Source organism: Mus pahari, chromosome 7 (assembly GCF_900095145.1).
Source record: "Mus pahari chromosome 7, PAHARI_EIJ_v1.1, whole genome shotgun sequence".
In the NCBI taxonomy this organism is placed as follows: domain Eukaryota; kingdom Metazoa; phylum Chordata; class Mammalia; order Rodentia; family Muridae; genus Mus; species Mus pahari.
This window is the reverse complement of record NC_034596.1, coordinates 34,361,479-34,386,455: the sequence shown is the minus strand read 5'-3', so window position 1 is coordinate 34,386,455 and position 24,977 is coordinate 34,361,479. Positions and strand designations below refer to the sequence as shown.

The 24,977-nt window shown below is 42.2% G+C and overlaps 1 protein-coding gene across 1 annotated transcript in view; it reads left to right on the top strand.

Moving 5' to 3' along the window:
• The first annotated feature begins 2,333 nt into the window (after positions 1–2,333).
• Positions 2,334–24,977, top strand: part of Tspan13 (tetraspanin 13) — a 28,749-nt gene continuing 6,105 nt past the window's right edge. The window contains exons 1-5 of the mRNA XM_021202043.1: positions 2,334–2,613; positions 20,955–21,122; positions 22,254–22,334; positions 23,382–23,495; positions 24,641–24,754. Coding sequence (XP_021057702.1) covers positions 2,551–2,613; positions 20,955–21,122; positions 22,254–22,334; positions 23,382–23,495; positions 24,641–24,754 — 540 coding nt within the window. The 5' untranslated portion in view covers positions 2,334–2,550. The remainder of the gene's footprint in view (positions 2,614–20,954; positions 21,123–22,253; positions 22,335–23,381; positions 23,496–24,640; positions 24,755–24,977) is intronic.

Below are 24,977 nucleotides of genomic sequence, written 5' to 3'. Positions count from 1 at the left end.
AGCATGCATGCGTGCGGGTGTTCAAGCACATGTGTGCCTGCACGAGGAGGCAAGAAGACATCCTGAGGTACCTACCATACGTCAGGCACTTCCCACCTACACAGTCATGGTGGCCTAAGAGCTTGCTGCATAGGCCAGACTGGCTGACTAGTGAGCCCCAGGGAGCTGTCTGCCTGCCCCTACCTCCTCAGCACTGGATGTCTTTCCTTTTAGTACTTAAAAAGATTTTCTTTTGATTCATGTTATTTCTGGCGATGTGAATATGTGTGCACTTGAGTGCAGGTGTGCACTGAAGCCAGAGTGGTAGGGTTCCCTGGAGTTGTGAATTCTGGGAGTCTGATTCTGTCTTCACTTTTGTCTTCAGTCTCTCTCTCTCTCTCTCTCTCTCTCTCTCTCTCTCTCTCTCTCTCTCTCTCTCTCTCTCTCTCTCTCTCTCTCTCTCTCTCTCTCTCTCTCTCTCTCAGATAGATTCTGTTATTTTATCAAGGCTCGTCTCCAACTCATAATGCTCCTGTCTCTGCTTTCCCAGGGTTGAGATTATAGCTATATATTATCAAGCTTGACTTTCAAATACAATTCTCTTGCCCACCCAAATCTTTCAGAATGTTTAAAATACATGAAGTATGTAGAAAAGGAAAGCTTGAGACTGAAGTAGTTACTTCCACCCTGAAAATTGCTTATACTTTATTTGAATAGTATATCGGTGTTGGAGTCTCAGATTTTTCTTGTGACACTTCTTTGTAAACTGCTTAGTTTTTTTTTTTAATTTATATAGTTTAAAACAGAGTCTCCCTATGCAGTGTTGACTGACCTGAAACTCAGAGATTTGCTTGCCCCTCTGCCTCCAGAGTACTGAAATTTAAGACGTTCACCACCACATAGGTCTTAAAATTCTGGATTTTAAAAAGAAAAGTAGAGCAGTATCGTTTGGATTGGAGAGTTATTTACCATACTAATTTTTAAAAATGTTTCTGGGAATACATACAAGATTGGTAAGGATTACAAGAGACATGAAATTCATGAGTGTTTGTTTGTATGGTGAGGTTTAAAGGAAGTACAAATAGGATGGAGTATTTGAAGAGAAGGTATTTAATTAACTTGTTTAAGTCAGTGGTTTTATTTATTTATTTATTTATTTATTTATTTTGACACATACATTCACCTAACCGTGAAAAGTTTTAGGTTCTAAATGTACGGTAATTTTGAAAAAAAATTTTTTTAAAGATCTATTTAACTATTTTATGAGTGTTTTGCCTGTGTGTGTGTATGTACCATATGCATGCTTGATGCCCACTAAGGTCAGAGGAGGGCACTGGATCCCCCGGGACTGGAGTTACAGGCATTGTGAGTGCCATTTGGGTGTTGGGGTCCTCTGCAAGAGCAGTACGTGCCCTAGCAGCTGAGCCAACTCTTCAGGCCCTTAAAAAAATCTCCTTATAAAATCTATTGGTAGAATTTCTAGCCGTAGAAAATACTATGAAATAACCAAGCCTTTACTACCAGCTTAACAGTTGGAATCCAGCAGTGAGTGCCTTAAAACCATCAGGTGCGCTGATGCATCTGCTATGACACTTTATTATATGCAAGGGGGTCTGTCAAACAGTGTATGATATACTTCTAATACTCTAGCTAGAGGTGAAGAATCAGGATCAAGATGCAGCAAGTGAAGTGCCGATAAATTAACTGAATCTGTTATTGAAAGGCTTCCTAGCTCGTATTTATGCAAAAATAAGTCGCTAAAACCCAGGACCCCACTACAAGAATAAAGATTCCTGATTTCTTTTGCATATATCTATTCATAAGGTTTATTAGTATCTCAAAAATCCCTGTAGAATAAGTCCTCTTGATCTGAAATCTGTTACAATGACAGGTTACCTTTTTTACCGAGAGAAATGTTTTTATTTGCTCTTTTTAGTCTTTCAGTGATGTTTTTCCTTTCATTGCCTCTTTCCTTGTTCTCTGTAAATCTTTCATTCTTGTCATCTTTCTTTCATTCAAACGAGGCCAGGTGCTTCGATTTGTTTGATCATCTCATTCAAAATGGTGCCACGTCACGCACAGGGCAAGAATGGAGAGAGGTGCTGTCATTTCTCTTGCCAGCGTGGAGCCCCGCCCTCTCCTGCTCACCTGGGAGGGGGGAAATGACACAGAGGCCACAGTCTCGTGAGCCAGAGGCCGGCTCCCTCCAGCCGGTCTAGGGTCCCCCTCCTCCTCCTCCGCAGAGCTGCCCCGCCTCTCCCGGATCCCGGCAGGCGGAGCGCATTGATTTGCATATCTCTACCTTTGTTCCCTAGCAGTGGCCAATCAGAGTGCAGGGCGAGACGAGGCGGCGGGGCGGGGCGCGCGATCGGCGGATCGGCTGCGGCCGCAGGTTGCAGAGCGGGTGGGAGCCGCTGCGGGCGCGGCACTGCAGCCCTGATCCTGAACCCCGAACCCGAACCCTGAGCCCAGCCCCGGCCACAGGCTCAGGAGGCCAGGATCCAGCAGCTACTCGCCCAGCCCCGTGGAGGACGCCTCGACCCGCAGGCACCCGCTAGCCCACGCGCCACGATGGTGTGCGGGGGCTTCTCGTGCTCCAAGAACTGCCTGTGCGCGCTCAACCTGCTGTACACCGTGAGTAGCCCGCGCCCGGTGGCACCTGCGGGGGCCGTCGGTCTCCTCCCCGCCTGAGTATTCGCCTGCGCCCCATCCCGCGACCCTTGCGGGCTTCCCACGCCCCAGATTCGCCTGCAGCCCCCGCCCAGGACCCCGAGCCTGCTTGTCGCAGTCTCCGCCCGTCCTTCATTGTGGCGCTCGCCCCTCGCCCTGCTCTCTGCAGCCCTTCACTTTCGTGTCCCTTCCCACTCTCCCCATTCTTTCATCCTTCCCCAGGTTCCCATCTCAACCCCTCTAGCTGCACGCTTTCGGCTGGCCATCCCATCTGGAGCGTATTCGGAGGCTGGAGGGCAGCCCGGGCTTAGGGGACAGGTTTGCGGGATAGTGGGGCCTGGGATGGACCAGGCGGCCTGTGGATGGCGCGCTTCTGGCTCAGCTCTGAAAGCTGTCGTTTGAATGGAGGCCATCGAGCAGGTTCACAGGATATCCTTGGCTTCCGAAGTTTGTTTCGTGCTTACATAAAGTCTCTTTGTTAATGTTCCTGCCGGTGAGGTCTCAACTGGATGCTTTTCCCATGCCATCTTCCTCCCCCCTTATCAGTATTCTAGCTCCATTTTTGGTGAAGTCCTTCAGTATATAGTCCTCCACCCAAGTCGTTTTAATTTAATTTTTATTTTTTTCCTCCCTGCGTATCAGCATATGCCTTCCAGTTTTAATGTGGAAAGCCCAGTTTTATTTATTTATTTAGTTTTGATGCATAATTGTGGCCGGACAGCAGGAAGATGAGGTGATGTTTATTGAAAACCTTCCCCACCCCAGCCTTTTCATTTGTCATTTTGTTATTTATCTGTGGCAAGCAGAGTTGTCTAAATTTTATAACGGTAAAGACGGAAAAAAGGTTTTTCTAAGTTTTCATAGCTGGTAGTTGGAGGGTCTGGACTGGAACCAAGCTATGGAATCTAGACCTTTCCACAAGCTGCCTCTCCTGTGTGGAAGAAGCTTGCTTTCGGTCATCTCATTCCATCGGAGACTTGTTCTCTTCTATAAATACACCTGGTGCTTGCAGTACCCACCCTGAAAACAAACCCAGTTTCCCTGCATTAGCAGAGCCAGGCCATCTGGGCCAGCTTAGGTTACATCTATGGACAAGAGAGGCCGCTTGTGGTTGACAAGCAGAGACACCAGGTCACGGGTCATTTTACTTTTTTTTTTTTTTTTTTTTTTTTTTCTGGTGTGTGTCTGAAAATGATGGCAAAGCTTTGAAGGTGGGCCAGAAATAGGCACGGATGGTGTATGCATTTTTCTGGCTAGTTCTTAGGAATCCAGTCAACATGCTCACAAATGGTACACTTGGCAGAAAAATTCTAGAACACACGGCGAAACAGCTCCTTGTAGCTGGAGATACATGTCAAGTTTCATATTGACGTTCACCTGTCTGGTGTGAGGCATGCTTACCACATTGCTATATTGTAAATTCCCATCCATTCTTGAGCTATTTTCTCTTATTAACATGAATGGTCTGCTTAGAACGTCACATTCTATTTTGTGCCCGAGTCCCCCCTCCCCCTAGGGTGATTCAGTCATCTGTTTACCTGATTCTCCACCTTACAGTGTCGGCTTACACACAGTACAGTGTACAATGGCTGCTTCTGTGCTTCTTCAGCTATCTGTAGATATCAATGTGCAATATATACATTTAAAAAAAAAAAGAACCTTTTTTTTTTTTTCAAATCAAGTAATACTGCTTCCAAGATACATTATTTCTAGCAGTATTTACAGCATGTCATGAAAGCCAGGAGAAAGAAAAGTTGACAAATCTTAAAAGATATGTTAAGATTATTTAATATCTGTCCTAAACTATTGACCTCCAAAGTGTGTTTTATTGATTTTTTAATCAGGTATGCAATAAAACTTAATTAATTGGAAATTCATGGGACTAGAAATATGGCTAGCCATTTAAAGTCCTCGACTGTTTTAGACAAAGAGATAAGTTATTATCTAAACATTTCCTCCTAAACATTGCGAATAGGTTATGATACCGTGACTGTAACAGTGAGGTGAACCGAAGGAAAGGGTAGACTAGATTTTTAACATCTAGTTAAACATAAGGATCTATGTCTTCCCTGTCTCTCCCTCCACATTTTAAGATGAAAAAGAAAAAAGTGTGATTTCTAGCAGAGTTGAAATTGGCGATTAGCAGGTATTTTTTTTTAGGACGGGAATAAGAAGATCCTTTGTAGGTTCTGCTCTGGCCCTGGTAACTGCCTATGTTCTGCTCAGTGCTGCAGGGATAACGATGAGGTCATTTCTGCAAGTGTTAGAACCAGGAAAGGCCCATGCATGCCTGTGTTAGACTTCATCGCTGTTGCTTTGAAGCACTTCCTGAGGAACTCGGGGGCTCTATCAACCAAACTGTGCGCCCTTAAGTGAGCTGGAGATTTCTCAGTATGACCAGTCTAGAAATAGAAAGCAGGTCCTTAAAACAAGTTGGGAGGAACATCCCTGAATTTGTCTTGGGAATCCAATGACCGTACAGTGGGTTAATGGTGGATTTTTCTTTTCTGCCATGCATCTTTTAACTGGGGGAATCGCAGTACTGACATAGCCTTGGGTTAATGTACTGTGTGTAAACAATCTGTACATGTAGATGAAAAGGGGAAGTGGAATCGGTGTGTCGTAAGGGACAGAGCCACTTGCTTCAGACCTTCCTGTATTTAAGGATGATGAGTTTCTGTAGTTAACAGTGTTAGCTGGTTTGTGATGATATGAGTCTCAGCCTGGAAATGCAAGAGCAGACCACACTGGACTCTAAAGTGAGTATGTTTTGATGAGGCTGTTTCTCATTTATTGTGTATGGTCTTGAGCCCTGTATTTTGCCAGTAAACTTTTGTGTATCTTGTACACTACTGAAATCCATGGGGAATGAATATATAGAGAGAAGTTATTTTTGGTCCTGTATGAAGTATCTAGTTGGGAATATTATATGACGTGTAAGGGCAGATACCATAAAATTTAGGACTGAGAAAATTTTCTGAGTTAGGAATAAGAAAGGGATGTTTGAATTGAGGAGGTTTAAAGAGATAGTTTGCAAGTCTCTTTCATATCTTTAGGACACAAATATAAATTAAAATTAGTTTGGGAAATTAATGAATTTATTTATTTTAAGATAGGGTCTTCCCTAGCCTGACCTTGAACTCAACTATGTAGCCCAGGCTGCCCTAAAACTTGTAATCTTCCTGCCTTGACTTCTTCTTTTCTTTCAATTATTTAGCAGTTTATTAAAATGGTTACTCAAACACATAAGTTTCTATTATATAGAATTCCAAAATTTCAAGGGTAAAAGGATAAATTTTACTTTCAGTTATGAAACAGAATTATCATATATCTCAAATTCAAATTAGTAGCGTTTTAAAAGGGTCTCCAGGTTCCATAGGAAGAGCTAGGGAAGGGTTCAGATGTTTAACTATGATGCCAGCCATTCAGATTTTCATTGAAAAACTGAAATTCCAGAATCATCTGTATCTAAAGTTCCTGACGCTTCATTTACAAGCAATCTCAGAAATAGTCACTCCAGTGCTTCTTGTATTCGAGATCACTGACTCAGTTTCCTATCTGACACCATGCTTTATAACATGTTACATTTTCATGTTAGTGTGCTTATTTACGTGTATGAGTGTTTATACACAAATATGTCTGTGTACTGTAAGTACTTAGTGCTAGAAGAGGAATGGGGTCCCTTGGAACTGCAGTTACAGATGGTTGTGAGTCACCATGTTAGATGCTGGGAATCGAACCTGGATCCTCCGAAAGAGCAGCCATAGCCTTCAACTACCAAATCATCTCTGGAAATGTTTTAAGTCAAAATATTTTCATAATGTTAAGAAAATAGTGAAAAGTTTACTGTTATTTATGGGAAATTATAAAAAATGAAATAAACATGCTAAAATATGTAAAATTTTGAAAATTTACTTTTTCGTTCTGGTACTAGCAACCAGCTTTACCCTTGTTTAGCACGTGCTTCCCCACTGAATTATGTTCCTAGCTCTGCATTTTGAAAGTTTTTAATACATTTTCTGTGATTAATTGCGAAAGACAATGTAAACTAAAATAAATAAATAAATAAATAAATAAGAATTGGATAGGTGAATTTTGTAAAACAGAATCAAATAGAAAAATATGACCAAAAAATGTTTTTCCTGTTCTCTGTCTGGCCTTTCAGAGTTGCCCTGCCGGGCTGACAGGAGGCAAAGAAAGGCACATGACAACTGGAGTTAGTGCCCCTGAGCCCACATGGTGGATGGAGAAAATGGACTCCTCCAAATTCTCCTCTCACCTTTATAGAGATGTTGTGCTGTGTGTCCTCCCACCATACACACAGATACATAAATTCATAAACATAAAAGAAGCTTGCACTGCCAGCTTCTGGATGATGGTTCATTTCAATTGTACTTGGGAGGCTGAGGCAGGAGGATAGCTGGGAGTATGAAGACAACTTTAACTGTACAGGGAGACCATGTTATCCCCCTCAGCCCCAAATAAAAAAGAGAGTTGTGTGGCCATTTCATATTTGTAGGAATGGTGTGGTTTGTTAACCACTTTTTAATTTAAACTACAGGCATGGTTTGATTTATATGGGTTTAATATATATGGGTTTTAGCTTCAGAACATAATTTGTGAAGTTAAAATTTCAGAAGTTATAGTTTTATGTGTGTGTGTGTGTGTGTGTGTGTGTGTATGTTCAGTTATCTAAAAATCTTCCCAAGTTTTTCTCTTTTTCTTAATTTGAGAATCTTCACTGTTTAGCTCTAGTTGGTCTTGAACTTGCTATCTTTCTGCTTCAGCCTTCCTATACTAGGACTGCAGGCATTTCTTACCATGCCTAGCTGCCCATGCTTTCTTCTTTTGTTGGTTAAGTTGCCCATTTTACAGTCTTTTTCTTCTACGTCAGTGATTCTCAACCTTTCTAATACTGTGTGACTCTTTAATATGGTTCCTCATGATGTGATGATCCCAATCCATACAATTGTTTTTGTTGCTACTTTATAACTGTAATTTTGCTAATGTTACGAATATCAGTATAACATCTGTGTTTTCCTGTGGTCTTAGGTGACCCTTGTGAGAGTTGTTGGACCCCCAAAAGGGTTGTGACCCACAGCTGGAGAGTCACTGCTCTGTATCTTTGCTTGCTTTGGGGAGAGTTCTCCTGAAGCATTAAAAATTGCCCCGATCTCTATCTCCCTAAGACATAAGTGATACCTGTTTTAACATGTCTAAAATATGAATGTTGTGTTAAGAGGAGCCTGAGGCCCTGAGCTGAGTCTTTGGACCCTCATGGTGGAAGTCCTGATTCTTGCAAGTTATCCTCTGAGGGCCACATGTACACCGTGGCTCGTGTGTACTCCCCCCACCCCACACAGTGAATGAATAAATAGATAGATGTAATTAAAAAAATAAAATTGGGATATAGTTTATAATAGAGTGAAAAAAAAAAAAGTTCATTAACTGATCGAAAAATGTCCCTGGATTTATTCAGGAACTCAGCTTTTCCAACTCTACCCCTAAACCAAGCAGCATTTTTTAAAAAAATATTTATATACAGTCTTTTCATTTGCAAATTGATAATATTTTATTCTTCCCTCACAGAATTGTGGCAGAGATAAAATAATTTAGTGTGTAGAAAACACTTAACATGTACCACAGAACTGGAACTAAGTCCCTACAGGTTCAAGTATGGAAGGTAAATTATTTGAAACCTTTGAATTATGAACCTGTGTGTTATAAAAGATTTTCATGCCATTGGGATTTTGACGCATGCAGGTTGCTATTAAGTCAACATGTTCCAGGAAAGTGAGCTCATATCCATAGTAAAAACAATAGTCTTTTACTCGTAAGAAACTAATGACTGCCCGGCAGTTGTGACACGCGCCTATAATCCCACCATTCATGAGTCAGAGGCAGTCAGACATCTGTAGTGAGAAGTTTGGTTTCCTTAAAAACTCAGTTATGTTATATAAACATGGTTTTGTGTTAATCCCAGGTGTGCACTGTGGGGCTGCTTCAGACTGTCCACAGCAGCAGGCTGTGTGCTTCCTGCGTGCTCTAGCAGGTGTAATTGTGCCAGCTGCAGATAGTTTTATTCTGAGGCCTCCTGCTGGAGAGTTGACTCAGTGGTTAAGAGCACTGACTGCTCTTCCCGATGTCTTGAGTTCAATTCCCAGGAGTGACTGTTACTGCTGGTGCTGCTGCTGTTGCTGGTTGGAGATGTCCTTCCTGGGATCACAAGGACACTGGTCTTCAGGCATAGGTCATTAGTCATTGTAACACTCTAGTTTGTGAAGTTTCTGAGAAAGGGGAGTACAGTTGTTCAGTAGTATTCTGGTTAGTGATGTCAAAATCCCTGGCTGTCAGCCAGAGAGAAACAGAAACCAAAAGAGGGATTTTTCTTTTCTTATGCCTTTCTGTCTCCAAACTAGTAGTCTCCTCAGAGTGACATAAAGATGTGCACACAGAAGCACCGAGGGGACTTACAAAGTTACTATTGTAACAGAAGCTTGGGAGAGAATGCTAGCTAGCCAAAGTCAAAGAAACAGACAGACTCTGGGCCTGTGTTGAGGGACCAGGGAAGGCATATCTGTTTAAGCAGGAGAAGAACTTGATAGTAGAGTTTGTTGTTGGAGAAACTTGAGTGGAGCACAGGGTCCAGGAGATGAGATTGAGGCTGTGTGCCAAGTGGTGCTGAGAAAGGAACTAAGGCGAAGTTAGGTGTTGAGCGCAGGTACTCACCACCACTCCTGGGTTATTCAGTGCTGGGGACTGAACCCAGTGCTTGGTGCATGGTAGACAGCTACTCCACCTGCCATGCTCCATCCCTGGGCACTAATGACAGGATTGAACATAAAGCCATTGAAAAGAGCTGTTCTCTCCCCAGCCTACTTTTACTTAAAACAACCATGTCCAGTGTTACTTACGAGTAAGTAAGGACTATGTCCCCATTATTTTCTTTGCTGAATGTCCAGTGCAACCCTAGCATTAGTTAGTGAGAGGCAACTATGCTTCCTCCATCCCACCGATGCAGTACCCAGCATTAGTTACTAAATGCAGAAGTCAGCATGGGCTGTTCTACCTCTTTTTTGTAACTGCTGCCCTAAAAAAAAAAACCAAAAACAACAACAACAACAAAACTTGGGTGGGACTTTGTCAGGACTTTGTCGGCAGCTGTGGTTACCGTTTCAAATAATTGACCCTGGAAAATGGTTAAGTCCGGATCCCTTTCTTTCCCCTTTTATATAATTTCATTACAGGAATCGAGTGCTTTGTTTCTGTGCCTCCTAAGCTAAAGCAGTGGTCCTGTAGAGAACCCCCAAGATATGTGCAAAAGCACTTCGGTTTTGTGTCACTCGTGGAATCACCATGAAGAACAAACTGGGGTTTTGGCTTTGCACTGAATGCCTGGCTATTTATCAATATTTGTATTATTCATGGGCTTTTCACGTCTTCAGCCTGGTGTTCTATCTTATAAGTATGTCGGTATGCTTGATCTTTGAAATCACAAGTTCATGGTAGAATGCCTGAAGCCTTAGGGGAGGGAGGGTGGTTGGAGGCCTTCGTTTATTTAAAAGTCATGTTCTGGATGACACTGTCCATACTACTGTGCTACGGTCAGAATAGTATTTTAAGGCTTATTGCCTGCTACTTCACCAGAACTACTACTACTACTTGTTTATTTTGAGACAGGGTCTCACTGTGTACCTCTGGCTGACCTGAACTTGCTGTGTAGAGTGGTTGGACTCAGACTCATAGAGATCTGCCTGCCATCGCCTCCCGAGTGCTGCTGGCACTGCAGATATGTGTCACAACACCAGACTGGGTGGCCTGCCTCTTTTTCTTCCTTTATTTGTATTTATTTTATTTTATTTTACTTTAATTTGTGTGTGTTGTGTGTGCATGCATGTGTACGCATGCCTGCCGGAGTGTATATATGTATACCTCATGTGTGCAGGAGCCTGTGGAAGCCAGAACAGGGTGTCTGTTCCCTTAGAACTGGAGTTATAGAGGATGTGAGCCAGCATGTTGATGCTAGGAATGGCTCCTCTGAAAGAATAGCAAGTGCATTTAACCAATGTCCAATGTGTCACTAGGGGTGAGTCTTGATGTTACAAATCCCTGGCTATTCTCATACAGCTCCTACTTTTTAAAAATTATTTAAAATGTAATTTATTTTTATTTTATGTGTCTTGGTGTTTTGCCTATATGTATGTCTGTATACCATGTGCATGTCTGATGTCTGACGAAGTGAGAAGAGGGCATCGGGTCTTCTACGGATGGTTCTGACCCTTCACGTGGGGTACTGGAACCAAATCTGGGTCTTCTGCAAGAGCAACAAATTTCTTGAACCACTGAGCCATCTCTTCCCTCCCCCATATCCCCCCATCTTTTGAAACAGGGCTTTGTTTGGTAACCATGGCTGACTTGGAATTTAATATGTAGACCAGGCTGGCATCAAGTATATGGTGCTTATCTTGCCTCTATCTCCCAAATTCTGGGATTCCATGTACATACTTATTCGTTTTGTTCTTGAATGGTGTGGATATTTGATGAAACAATAAAATTTGATGTGTTATATATACCAAGAACGATCTGGTACATGGTTGGCCTGAGATTCTTTCCCTGAAATAATGTATGGATTGGAGAATGAGCATTTCCCAGTACATTCATGAGGAACAATTAAGAATCCTTCATCCAGCAGTTTCTACTGACCACCTCTTCTGCTCTCACTATTTAGCCAAGTGCCTGGAATATAAAATCAACACAGGTATTTACTGCAGGCACCTGAGGTGTGTAGGCTCCTCTAAAGAAGACAGAGATGACTGTGGCTGGAGAGTGGTAGTTAATGTTTCACCTCCAGCCTGTTCACATCTTGGAACTTAAGACCAGAGGAGTACAGACTTCAAATAAGGTAGGAAGGATGCCGGCATGGGAATGAGCTAACTGTCCTGGCTTCAAAAGACTTTAATCATCATATTAGTGTCTATGGTGGTTTGAATGAAGATGACTCCTATATTTGAACATCTGGTCCCTAGCTGGTGGAACTGCTTGGTAAGGATTAGGAGGTGTGGCCTAATTGGAGGAACTGTGTCATTGCGGGGTGAGCATTGAGGTTCCAAAAGTCCTGACTATTCTCATTTATCATACACTTTCTCTCTACCTCCTACTTGCTAATAAGGATGTAAGCTTTCAGCGGCTACTCTAGTGCCATGCCTGCCTGTCTGCTGTCCTTCCCATCATTGTTCACAGATTCACCCTCTGACAATGTAAGCCCTCCATAGGTAAGTGTCCTTGGTCATAGTGTCTCATTATAGCAATAGATAGGTAACTATGTGTTACTTTTGTTACTATGTATCTTAGTCCATTTTATGTTGCCGTGATAGAGATAGAGTATAAAGGATTGGATAATTACTAAAGAAAAGGTTTTACTCACAGTTCCTGTAGGGTGAAAAGTTCAAATCAAGGGGCTGACACGTCACTATATCATTGTATGGAGATAGGTCTCACATGGAACAAGAGCAGCGTGCTGCTCTGGCCCTTAGCATCATCAAGAGCTGACCCTCAGGACCACAGCTAACCTGATGCCTTCAGAAGCCCTATTTTTCAGTTAGGTCTCTGAACCCTCACTGTGGTGCTGCTCTTTGGCCTTGTCCTGAGCCTTAGCTGAGAACGCCTATGTCCAAGTCACGGCTTAGTCCTCTGGGATTTACCCAGGGGAAGATATGCTCGATTTGGACACTTGCATAATCTTGCTGTTGTGTGCCTTTTCCATCACAGCTCTTTTGACACCCTCTTAAAGCTCTTTTTATATATCAGGTTCTCTTTGTTTTCAAGAGAAAACAGGAAAGGCTGGTGCTTCCTGCTCATAAAAACACAACTCTCAAGGAGTTAACAGGGCTATAATCTGTTGTTATCGTCATTCTGCCTCCCCGAGGAAGGAAACTATTTGTCATAGGTCTAAATTTATTTTCTATTACAATTGCTTTCATAAGAAAACTGTTATTATTCTTCAACAAAAGAACCTTTGCAGATGCTTTGTCTACCAAGGCATAGTGACAGGCTTAGATATTTTAATTATGCAGCTGGAATTAATTTCATTTGAATTGTAATTTTTAGATTACTAACTTGGGACATATAATCTCATTATTCTGAAAATTGTAAGCCAATGGTAACAGTTAATTATCACTGCTGAGAAATAAATTGTTTCATTATTGAAAAAGACTCCTTTTTAGTAAAAGTTAAACATGATAATCCTATCTTATAGGTACACTAAATATCTTTAGGTGTTTATTTGTATTATTATTTTATTATATTATTAGGCATTAAATTATACCTAAATATATTTCGATATAATTGAAACATTAATTGTGATTCTATGGCAGGTTTCAATTATATGTTACAAATATCAGATGCATGCAAGTGTATACATTGTTTTCAAATCATTTAAAAGACTTTATTTGGGGTTTTTTTCTTTTCTTTCTTTCTTTTTTTTTTTTAAAGATTTACTTTTGTTTTTAGTTATATGTATGTGTGTTTGTGCAACTTCACATAGAGTTTATGGAGGCCAGAAGTCATTGGATCCCTAGGCCTGTTGTGAGCTTCTAATATGGGTTCTGGAAACTGAACATGGGTCCTCTATAAGAGCAGTATTGACTTAACTGATGAGCCATCTCTTCAGCCTCTTTTTTAAAAAGCTTTATTTATTTTTACTTTATATGTATGTATGAGTGTTTTGCCTGCACGTGTATATGCGCATCCGCTTATGAAGTCCCAAAGAGTGTGTTGAGCCCTTGGGACTACGGTTCCAGACGGTTGTGAGCTCTTATGTGGGAACCAAACCTGGGTCCTCTGCAGGAACAGCAGGTGCTCTTAACTGCTGAGCAGTCTCTCCAGTCCCTCCTTTTTTGGGTTTTAATCAGATAAGTTGATTAGTTCAATTAAGTTCATGTTCATTCAATTTCACTGTTTACAGTAATAGATGCAGAATTTGTTCTGCATTAGAGGATTGAGTCTCCATTCCTTTAGGGAATATCTTTTACAAACGATGATGTGTATTTGTGTGTTGGTGCTGGTGTGTGCGTGGGAGGGGCCTCAGGTGGTGTCTCGGTTCACATTTGGGACTGTTCAGGTGTGATGGACCTGGGAGTTCATTTGCTTGTTTAATCTTTGTGCTGGCAATCTAACTCAGGGCCTTAAACACACCGGGCAAGCCCGTCCCTGGGAAGCGCTTTTGGCTGCATGTTCGAGGAGACTCAGGAAGCTCTTGCCAGTGGCATTCGACTGTAAACCTCTTGGTAGCAAGCTTTCCTTTTTTCCTTCCTGGGAGCCAAGTATAGGAAGGAATGTGGATGGTACTTGGTGACTCATACATAGATCCACAGAAACTATTTGAAAGATTAACGAAAATATTTTCACTGAAGTGCAGGGCTTGGGCGGCAGTAAGAGCTGAGGCTGGATGAGGGAGAATGGTCTAATTTATAGGGGAAAGCAAAGTGGAAGATGTTGTTGCCCATATAAGAAAGTGCTAGTAACGTTTCATAGTTTACTAACTAGGCGCTCCATGTGCACAGAAGATGACATGGTAGAGTTCCGTGAATTTAGCAGCTGAATTGTACAGATTTGTAATAAGCATAAGGTAGTTCCTATTGATGGAGGTTGCAAAGTGCATGGGGCCTCTTTCTTAAGGACAGTCCTATTCTCTGAAGGCCTAAAGAGCTCAGGACTTGGGGGGATTCAGGTGAGGGCTGGCTCCATAGAATAGCAGAAGTATGACTGTTGGTTCTGGGTTGTCTTGGGTGTCCTTTGTCAGCGAAATTTTGTGGGATCTACTTTATTCTTCAAAATTAATGTGTTTGGAGGGTGTTATTTTTTCCTTCTTTGAAAAAGAAAAAATGTGTCCCCGTTGCTTGTCTGCCAGAACCTCCTGAAGCACAGACAGTTGATTGGTTCAGTATTTTGTGTTTTCTTTATCTGAGGATGGCCTCCACCTCCCAATCCTCTGCTTCTACATCTGAAGTCCTAGGATTCTGATGTAGACCACTGCACCAGTGTGTACCACTATAGCCCTGCTCTTGATTTAGCCCAAGTGTCTCCTCCTGATCTCTATTTTTCAATTAAAATTTAAAATTACATTTATTTCTTGGGTGTGGGCATTTGTGTCGCTGTGCATGTGTGGAGGTCAGAGGTCGACTTGTGGTTCTTGGTTCTCTCATTTGTGTCGCTGTGTGTGTGTGTGTGTAGGTCAGAGGTCGACTTGTGGGTTCTTGGTTCTCCCCTTCCAGGACATGGCTTCCAAGGATTGAAACCAGGTTGTCAGCTTGGCTGCCTCTACTCACTACCCTCCCCTGGTCCTCTCCTTTCTTCTGCGTTGATGTATTTGGCTCCTTTTCAAGTCTACGTCTATAAAATATGACTCTCCAATTTGCTTTTATTTATTTTTTTTAAACTCCTTTAGTTAATTTTTATTTTGGAGCTGCCCTGGAACTTCACGGTGTAGACCAGGCTACAGAGCTCTGTCTGCCCCTGCCTCTAGAATGCTGGAATTAAAGGCGTGCACCAGCCATGCCCTTCTTTAGATAATTTAAATGGCTCGCTCTGTTGCAGCTGGTTCTTGGGAGCCCTAGTGATGTGTGTCCCTTAGATTTCCTCTTTCTAAGGTGTTTTGAGAATTTTGACTGATAACAGTTATGCTGGTCATTTTAAAACCTGGGGCTGGTTTGGGGGTTGGGACTTTTATCTCTCTCACGAATCATTTTCGTTTTCTTCTCTGAGGGTTTTTTTTTTCCCCTCAACCGTCGTCGGTCATTACAGCTGGTGATCAGCTTTCATCTGAATTGTTCAGCCGGCAGAGTCCTGGGTGTGTGGGGATTCGGCGTCTCAAAGACTCGATGCTCCTTTTTCTCGGCTAGCTTTTGAGGACATTCAGAGATCTCTGCAGTCTTCCACAGTACTTGACTGTGAGAGAAGAACTCTCTGGAGTTCCCAGCTGGGCATGGGTCTCAGTTCCACTTCCCAGTTCTGCTTGGGCTAAAACGGGAGTCTCCTTCAGACTGGGCTCTTATCAGCTCCCTGCCTCAGTCAGCTGTGCTCCAGCTTGGCCAGGACAGTGATGCCTTTCTGTTCTCCTTGCTTTGGAGGGTGGGAGGGAAGAGGGAGGAGGGGGCTGTGGGATTTCCTGTAGTTTCTTTGAGGTGTACTAAAACCTTTTTCAGTTGTTTAAAACATATTTGAGCAGGAAGAACTGTTGCTTGATTTTAATGAGCTGATCAGTTCCCTGGCATATGTTTACAATGTGTGAGTGGGCTCAAGGACCACTGTGATAGGAGGACTTTTGAGAGTAGTTTTCTCCCTTCATCACTCCCTGGGGAGTCTAGGGATTAAACTCAGGCTTGAGCAGGTATGAGCTTTTAACTGCTGAGCCAACTCCTGCACCTACCCTCACCTCTACAAATGTTTTAGGTAATTAATTTATTTTTCCAATGTTTTGCCTACATGTGTGTCTGTATACCACATATGCGTGCTAGGTGCCCCTAGAAGTGGGCATTGACGATCTCCTGGAACTGGACTTACAGATGCTTGCCATCTGTCACATGGATACTGGAGAATCAAACCTGGGTCCTCTGGAGGAGCAGCAATTGCTCGGAAAGAGGGAGTCATCTCTCCATCCCCCATGCCTTTCTCGTTTCTCAAAGGCGGCGTCTTATAATGTAGGCCTGTTACCTTAGTACTTGGTATGTAGTCCAGGTCGGTCTTGAACTCTTGGAAATCCTCCTGCCTCAGCCTCCTAAATGGCCATCATGCCCAGCTAGGAATAATTCACGGTACTTCCGAGCCACCTGTGGTAAACCAAGTAAGGTCTGGCCTCAAAGAGACTGTGTGCTAACCTTGGTCTCTAATGAGTCTGTAATCGGATTCAGTCTATTCCTGTTATTCTAACCAGACAAACTTCCAAAAGCATCGGATGTTTCCAGTTTTTAACAAAGTACTACAAGTGTAATGACCTAAAACAACAGGTTGTACTCCGCGTCAGAAGTCTGGAGCAGGTCTTGGCTGTACTTGCTTGGGAAGGGGAGAGTGTTTCCTAGCATAAAATCCTTGCGTTCCTTGGCACAGAACCTCTTCCTCTGCCTTCAGCGCTAGTAGCATGCCATGGCTAGACCTCGCAGGCTGCATTCTGCGTCCCTCAGTGACGTCATTTTCAGATTCTGACCCTCCCCCTACCTCTTTTTTTTTTTTTTTTAAGATTTATTTATTATACATAAGTACACTGTAGCTGTAGCTGTCTTCAGATGTGCCAGAAAAGGGCGTCAGATCTCATTATGGGTGGTTGTGATCCACCATGTGGTTGCTGGGATTTGAACTCAGAACCTTTGGAAGAGCAGTCAGTGCTCTTACCCACTGAGCCATCTTGCCAGCCCCCTCCTCCTACCTCTCACAAGGACTCTAAGACTATTTAAATCTTATTCACATAATTTAGAATCACCCTGTCTTGAGATTTGCAGTTTAATCCCAGCTTCAAAGTCCCCTCGGTCAATCTGATATACTCATCTTGTGGACAGCATGGTCAACTCCTGTGGACAGAGGGGGTTGCTTGAGTCTGGGAGGGACATGGGAGTCAGAGACACCTCATCTTAAAAAGGGGAATGTACTTTCTTTAGTGAGCCTATATTTTCCTTGCATTCTTTGGCTTATTGTGTTTATCTACTTTTGTTTTGTTCTGTTTTAATTGTATTATACTGTGACATACTTTGTAAAAAAAATCTCTTGACATAGTAATTATTTGTCCTCTTGTTAGCTTTCAATCTTTTCTCTACTGACTTCAAGAGCAAAAGCCAGTAAACTACAGCCAACAAGCTAAATCCATCCCATCATCATTGTTACAGGATACTAGCTAAGAGTGATTCATTCATATTCTCTCTCTCTCTCTCTCTCTCTCTCTCTCTCTCTCTCTCTCTTTAAATTGTTTGAATGATTGCCTTAGAACAGATGCGTGGTGTTTTATTTGTGAGTTCATTACAAAATGATATTTGTTTTAACAGCCTATTTCATTTTCGTTTGTGTGTGTGTGTGTGTGTATGTATGTGTATATGTATGTGTGTATGTGTCCCAACACATGTATAGAGTTTAGAGGACAGTTTGCAGGATTGTAGGAGCGCTCTCTTTCTACTGTGTGGGTTCTTGCGATTGAATTGCCCAGCTTGGCAGCAGTCACCCTTACTTGTTGAGTCGTCATCTTCTTGGCCTGGATTCACAGTTTTAAATAGTAGAGAAAAAAAAAATCAAAGGAAGGAACAAACTTTTTGATACATGAAAACTGATGTAGAATTCACAGTGTGGAAAGAGGTGTTGATGGTTGTGGTGGCACATGCCTGTCATCTGCACTTGGGAAGCCAAGCCAAGAGAATCCTGACTTTGAGGGTAGCCTGAATTACATTACCTTATCTCGGACACTCTGAAACCCTTCCAACAAAGATGAAGCTACCCCTAAACCAATAACAAACAAAGCAAAGGCAAAGCAAGACAGAACAAACAAAATGTTAAACCTTCAGCCAAACAAAGCCAATAAGACAGAAAAAAAAAAACATGGGACAGGTCTCAACACAGCCCTGGTCATTCCATCTGTACCATGTGTCTCAGGCCTGTGTACAATATTGGAATAGGTCGTGGCAGGGGCTGTGATGTACGCAACCAGGTTAAGTGACAAGAACAATTTCTGACTTCTGTCTTTAAGTCTTTAACTTACTATTTAAATTTAAAGTTTATTAACTTAACACTTTAAGAATATTTAACTTTTAACATTCCTAATGTTTAAGGATCCCATTAATGTAGGAAGGATTCTTTAAAGCTGTGTATGTGCACACATGTGTGCTACCCAGTGTGCATGTATGTGGAGACCAGAGGACAGCTACCCCAGAAGGATTTTTTTATGTTAAGGGAAATGCAGATTGGAGATCTTGTCTTGTGACTTTACCCGAATTAGTAAATGAGCCTCTCTCGTCCAGAATTTGATGTTAGCATGTGGGATGTGTGATCTGTGTTACCATGGACACAGGGTACCATGGTTCTCAGTAGTTTGGTCAAATGCTTGTCTAGATACTGCTTTAAGGGTATTTTGAACTATAACCAGCATTTAGAGTCAGTTGATTAAGCAAATCAGACTATCCTCCATGGTGTGGGTAAGAGGCCTTTACCTCCACTGATGTTTCCTAAGGAAAAAGGGGTTCTGCTCAGTTTCTAGTGTGTTGGGCCCTTGTTGTGTGTGGCCAGAGCTTTAAAATCTCTCTTGTCTGAGCTTCACACACACACACACACATATGCAGTTAGTTACTCTGATATGTGTGCTTGTGGCGCATCCTCCGCGCCTGTACCAAGATACTGCATATATGGTGATGCTAAGCCAGGTAGAGGTGAGGCCCTTCCTTGCACCCACTCAGGCTCCTTTTACTGGTTGTGAAAGGGAATGTAACACATTTAGGTATTACAGAGTCAGAAATAAGGTCACCTGTGAAGGGACAAAGTGCTTTTTTCCAGCTCACCACTGTTTAAACTTGTGAGGAGACTATGAGGAGACAATGAAGCAGAACTCAGAAGGAGCAGCTGAGGAAGGGAGTGGTGTGTGTGTGTGTGTGTGTATGAGCTGCTGTGGTAGTGTCACCTGAAACTAGCTCTGTGGTCCCACAGATGGGCTTCCCCCACCCCCCCACCCCCATATTTTGGCTCTTTGACCAAGATTCAAAAAAGAAAATGCTTTGGGTAAAAATAGAAACAGATGCACAATATTTAGCAGTTTTGTTTATATCACTATATATGTAAATAACTTTTTAAATCAGTGTATATTGCTTTGCACATAAACAGTGGAACATATGAGCAGGGGAAAAATAATCAAATAGTAATTTATATGTTTCTGAACCGAAGCCGATCAGTAGTGTGGTGCTAGAAAAATCTAGTTTTGAATTTTTGTGAAACTGGGCATTACACTACCTCATTACCCCCAGAGATGGTTGACTGCATGTGTACTGAAAGCACTCAGAACTATTCTACTCTATAAATCCTTTTCCACCTCTTTCTGAAACTGTATTAAGATGTCTATATCTTCTAGGGTTCATTATAATTCCTATGTGGTTTACCATTTATTTGTTTGTTTTTTTTAAAGAATAATTATATCTTTGCATTTTGTAAGCTCTGTCTTACACACAGGCATACTAGCTCTTTAGGTAGTGTTGGATAAACTTAGAAATACAATGACTGGAATAGAACATGATTTCTCCTTGCTCAGTTGCCATTTCATTTCAAATAGCCACCTCTCCTACCCTATTTTAATCTTGATGGCTTTAATGGTCTCTTGCCAGTCCATGGTTTTACATACTGGAAACAATTTTCAAATGTTCTCCAGGGCTCAGGCCCTGATAAGTTCCAAGGATACATGGAGGTTAGAGCATCGGAGAACTTATGTCCGAATTGCCTTTAGCTCCTGGACAGACAGACAGAGGAACGGGTTGTAGTACAAGGAAAGAAACAAGAGCTTCACATTTGAGGAACACAGCTTGTTAGAGGAGGGAGGATTGGCTCAGCCCTTTGGGGATGGGGAGAACAGAGGGGGCTGTGGTTGCCTGGGTTGTAAAGCAAAAGGTAGTTTTCATGTGAGCGCATCAGAACAATGGACTGAAGTGTGTGGTGCCGAGTTTTCCATGTGCTGTTACTGGGCTAGTTTACCGTTGCTCCAGTGTAGGCATCAGAATCCCAATAACCTCTGAGACTGCATGGTTGCTTTCTGGATTATTGTTAATCTTTTTTAAAAAAAGCATAATTGGGGATTACTTTAAATTCATTAAAACAGTACCATCAATTGAGCCTTGTGGGTTCCAGTCAGCTTTCTCCATCTATGGGTTTCACATTCATGCATTTAACTCATTGGATCAAAAAAAAAATGGTTTCATTCGCCAAGATTTGTTTTTTTCTTGTTATTATTCCCTTGACAATTTCAGGTAACATTGCAAGGCAATTTGCCTTGACATTGCCCTAGCTAGTCTAAGACACCCAGAGATGATCTGAAGCTTAAAGGAGGGTATCATAAATTATATACAAATCCGACACCACTTGGACGTGGTGTGTATAGCAGGTTCCACAGCTGACACCCTGCCCGCCCCTCCCCCAGGGACTCTTGCCTTCATAGGAAAGATGCTGAGATGTTAATACCACAGCTGACACCCTGCCCCCCACCCCCGAGGGACTCTTGCCGTCATAGGAAAGATGCTAAGATGTTAATACCTGAATAGCGCTGGCGCTGTAACGCTGAAGCTCTCATCTCTCCACAGTTGGTCAGTCTGCTGCTCATTGGAATTGCTGCTTGGGGCATCGGCTTTGGGCTGATCTCCAGTCTCCGAGTGGTGGGCGTGGTCATTGCTGTGGGCATCTTCCTGTTCCTGATCGCCTTGGTGGGGCTGATTGGAGCTGTCAAACACCACCAGGTGTTGCTATTTTTTGTATCCTTTTAAAAATCAGTATTTGTTTTTTTTTGTTTTTGTTTTTTTTTTTTTTTTACTTCAATCAGATAAAGTTCTCATTATCAAGTATGTGATTATGTCTCAATGGTTGCTACTAATGTTATATCATCACTAGGTGATTTCTTGCCCAAAAGCAACTCCAAGAAACACAATTTAGGACTATCTGTAAAAAAAAAGAAAAAAAAAAAAAACTATATTTAGTTATCCTCAACCCTTCCTCATCACACCCTAACCTAAAGTGTTCTACAAGTTGGGCACAGATCTAATTTTCTTTTGCAAATTCAGAGTTGAGTTGAACTTATGCCGTGACTCCTAGACCTTCCTTACACATTAATCTTTGGTTGAGAATTCTACAGTGTATTCTCTAGTCTTAGTTTTGAGAAAGCTTATAAATTTGTCCCTATTTTTTATTTTGCAGATTTTTAGAATTTATATTTCATTTTAGATGTGGGGTTTTCAAAATAAAATTATCTTTCTGTCTTCCCTCCCTCCCTCCCTCCCTCCTTCCCTCCCTCCCTCTCTCCCTCCTTCCTTCCCTCCCCCCCCCCCTCCCTCTCTTTCTCCCCTCCCCCTTTTTTGTTTTGCTTTGTTTTTGAGATCCAGACTCTGTAGACCATGCTGACCCAAGCTTGAGCGGTCCTCCTGTCCCTGCTTCTTAGGCCATGGGATTACAGGTATCACCCACTGTGCCTGGTATTTGTAATTATTTATATTTTTCTAAATGAATTTATAGTTATAGTGTATTAGCAAAATAATAATTAAGTGTATCACTTTGAACACTTGTTCTAGTTTATAGGTGAATGCTTTGAGTGTACTTGAAAGTTCTGTCAACTCTCTTGCTTTATGCTCTTCCAGAGCACCTGCAATGACCCTGGAAGCAGGTGAAAGCACTTGCTGCCAAGTTGGATGGGCAGAGTTCTCTCCCCTACATAGTGATAGGAGAGAACTGACTCCTGCAAGATGTCCTGCGCATGAACACCGTGGCACATATGTGCCCTGATGCGTGTGCATACATACTCATGTGTGCATACTCCCAACCCCACACACATGCACACATACAGTGGATAAATAAGTGTTATAATACAAAAGTCCTTAACTTGTAACCCTCAGTATATGATCATTCTCCTACTCGTATTTATTGTTCAGTTTTCAGTATCTTGTGCTTGCTTAGCTCTGAATCGGGAGCAACAGGTAAGTAAAGGGTTTGTTTGTTTGTTTTTTGTTATTGTTTGGTTTGTTTTTGAGATATAGGGTCTTACTGTGTAGCTCTGACTGTGCTAGAGCTCACTATGTAGACCAGGTTGGCCTTAAACTCACTGAGACCCACCTGCCTTTGCCTGCTGAGTGCTGGTATTGAAGGCATGAACCACTATGCCCAGCTAAGGGAAGCTTTTATTCGATTCTACTTTACTATGATACCCCATAGCATGACTATGAAAATGTTGGGAGAGAGGACTAGAGAATAAAACTATTTCTTCTGGTCAAGAATGCCAGTTTTCTTCCTTAGCGAAGTCTCTCACTGCTAAGTGGCTGGTGGAAATGATTGCAGGGAAAGATGACATCAGGTCTTGGTACTTTGTATCCATAAATAAGATAGAAATCTCACTGGGTAAAATTTGCTGTTGTTAAAAGGTGGTTCCTGTCTTTCCCCACTGCTGGGCAGTCGCCTGAGGGTCTGTGGTTTCCGTCTATCAACTATTCCTTTCAGACTCTTAATTTATAAAGAAAATATGGGTTTCTGTTTCGGAACAACTGAAACTCTGTATTGCCTTTGAACCAAGTCCTGTTTTTAAATTGGTTGTAAAAACCAGAACCTTTTCATTTGTAGGCTAGTCATAGTACCTTAATGTTTTTATTTTTATTTTTTTCAGATCAAGGGATAAGCTTTTGAAAGAGTGTAATCGTTTTGAGGCTATTGATTTTGTATGCTCTGCTCCTAGCTGCAGGCTGGCCTCTGTATGTTATCTAGGGATGATGATACATTGCTACACAAGGGTGAAGATACATTGTTACACAGGGGTGATGATACATTGTTACACAGGGTGATGACACACTGCTACACAGGGGCGAAGATACATTGTTACACAGGGGTGAAGTTACATTGTTACACAGGGGTGATGATACATCGTTACACAGGGGCGAAGATACATTGTTACACAGGGGTGATGATACATTGTTACACAGGGGTGATGATACATTGTTACACAGGGGTGATGATACATTGTTGTAACTTCTTAGGGTCAGCTGCTGGAAGTCGGATGGAACAATACAGCAAGTGCTCGAAATGACATCCAGAGGAATCTGAACTGCTGTGGCTTCCGGAGCTATAACCCAAATGACACCTGTCCAGCTGTAAATCCAAAACTGTTTTCTTTAATGTTTTATGTACAGTTTAATAATGATTAACAGAGAAGTGGTCTTCCTGGTGCTCAATTGTTTGACATATACCTCTGTTATATTTTTCACATGGACTACTGTCACATTTGCTCATCTATGTCCAGTGAGACACATCACATCACATCACATCTATTTATTTATTTATTCTGTAAAAATACACTGTAAAACATTCAACCACCACACAGAGGCCTGTCTCTCGTATGATTCTAGACTTTTGTCATGCTGATAGTTGACAGTAGCCATCTCACCAGAGTCTCCGGAGGCTGAAATGAGGTGTCAGCGGAGACTGAAATTCACCCAAGGCTTGCTGTCCTCCGCCTGACTAGGTGGTCATCTGTAGACCTTGACTCACTATAGGTGTAGGATTACAAGCCCCGTTGGCTTAGTGGTGGTCAACTGGTGTCTTGATGACCATTAGTTGTCACCAGTTAATTAGCATTGCTGTGAAGAGACCCCATGACTAAGACAACTCTTAGACTAAGAAAGTGTTTGATTGGGGGGTCTGCTTACAGTGTCAGAGGTTTTCCATTCTCACTGTAGGGGGGAGCAACCCAGCATGCAGGCATGTGCTGGAAAAGTAGTTGAGAGCTACATTTGGATCTACAGGCAGATTGTGTGTGTGTGTGGGGGGGGGTGCTGGGGAGAATGAACTGACTCTCGACTTAGCTTGGACTTTTGAAACCTCAAAGCTCCATCCCCAGTGACATACTTACTCAACAAGACCATACCCCCTAATCCTTGCAATCCTTTCAAACAGTTCCACTCCCTGGTAACCAAGCATTTAAATATATGAGCCTATGGGGTGCCATTCTTATTCAGATCACCACAGCTGGATATCACTTACAATGCAAGCAAGTTACAGGAGAATCTGTGATACTAGAATGAAATCTTACACAAGGCAATCTAGACATCTACCAATCCTATCCCAGGCTCTAGAAGGGGACAGTCCTACAGAACGTCTACAGGACTTGACCATCTCAGAAACTTGCACACAGTTTAAAATTTATACCCAAATTGGATGGAGCACTCTCGGCCTGAATTTTGGCTGTGTGTTTGTGAACATACTCTGAACTAACAAGTCTTTCCTTTTATTGATACAGAGCTGTGCTAAAAGTACCCAGAAGTGCTCCTCGTGTGCCCCCATAATCGGAGAGTATGCTGGGGAGGTTTTGAGATTTGTTGGTGGCATTGGCCTCTTCTTCAGTTTTACAGAGGTATGTAGCTGGACTGTGGCTACTTTGTGGGTTTTTCTTCCTTCTATTCCCCCCTCCCTTTTTTTTTTTTTTTAACCTTTTCAACCCTCCAATACTAGATAGGAGAGAAAAATAAAAGAATAGAGGAGAAAGGGGGTGACTTGGGTTTCAGACTTGGGACAAGCAGCTGAGGTGCATTTTTTACATTCCAAAGTGGACCTGGCCTCCAGGTTCTCCCAGCATC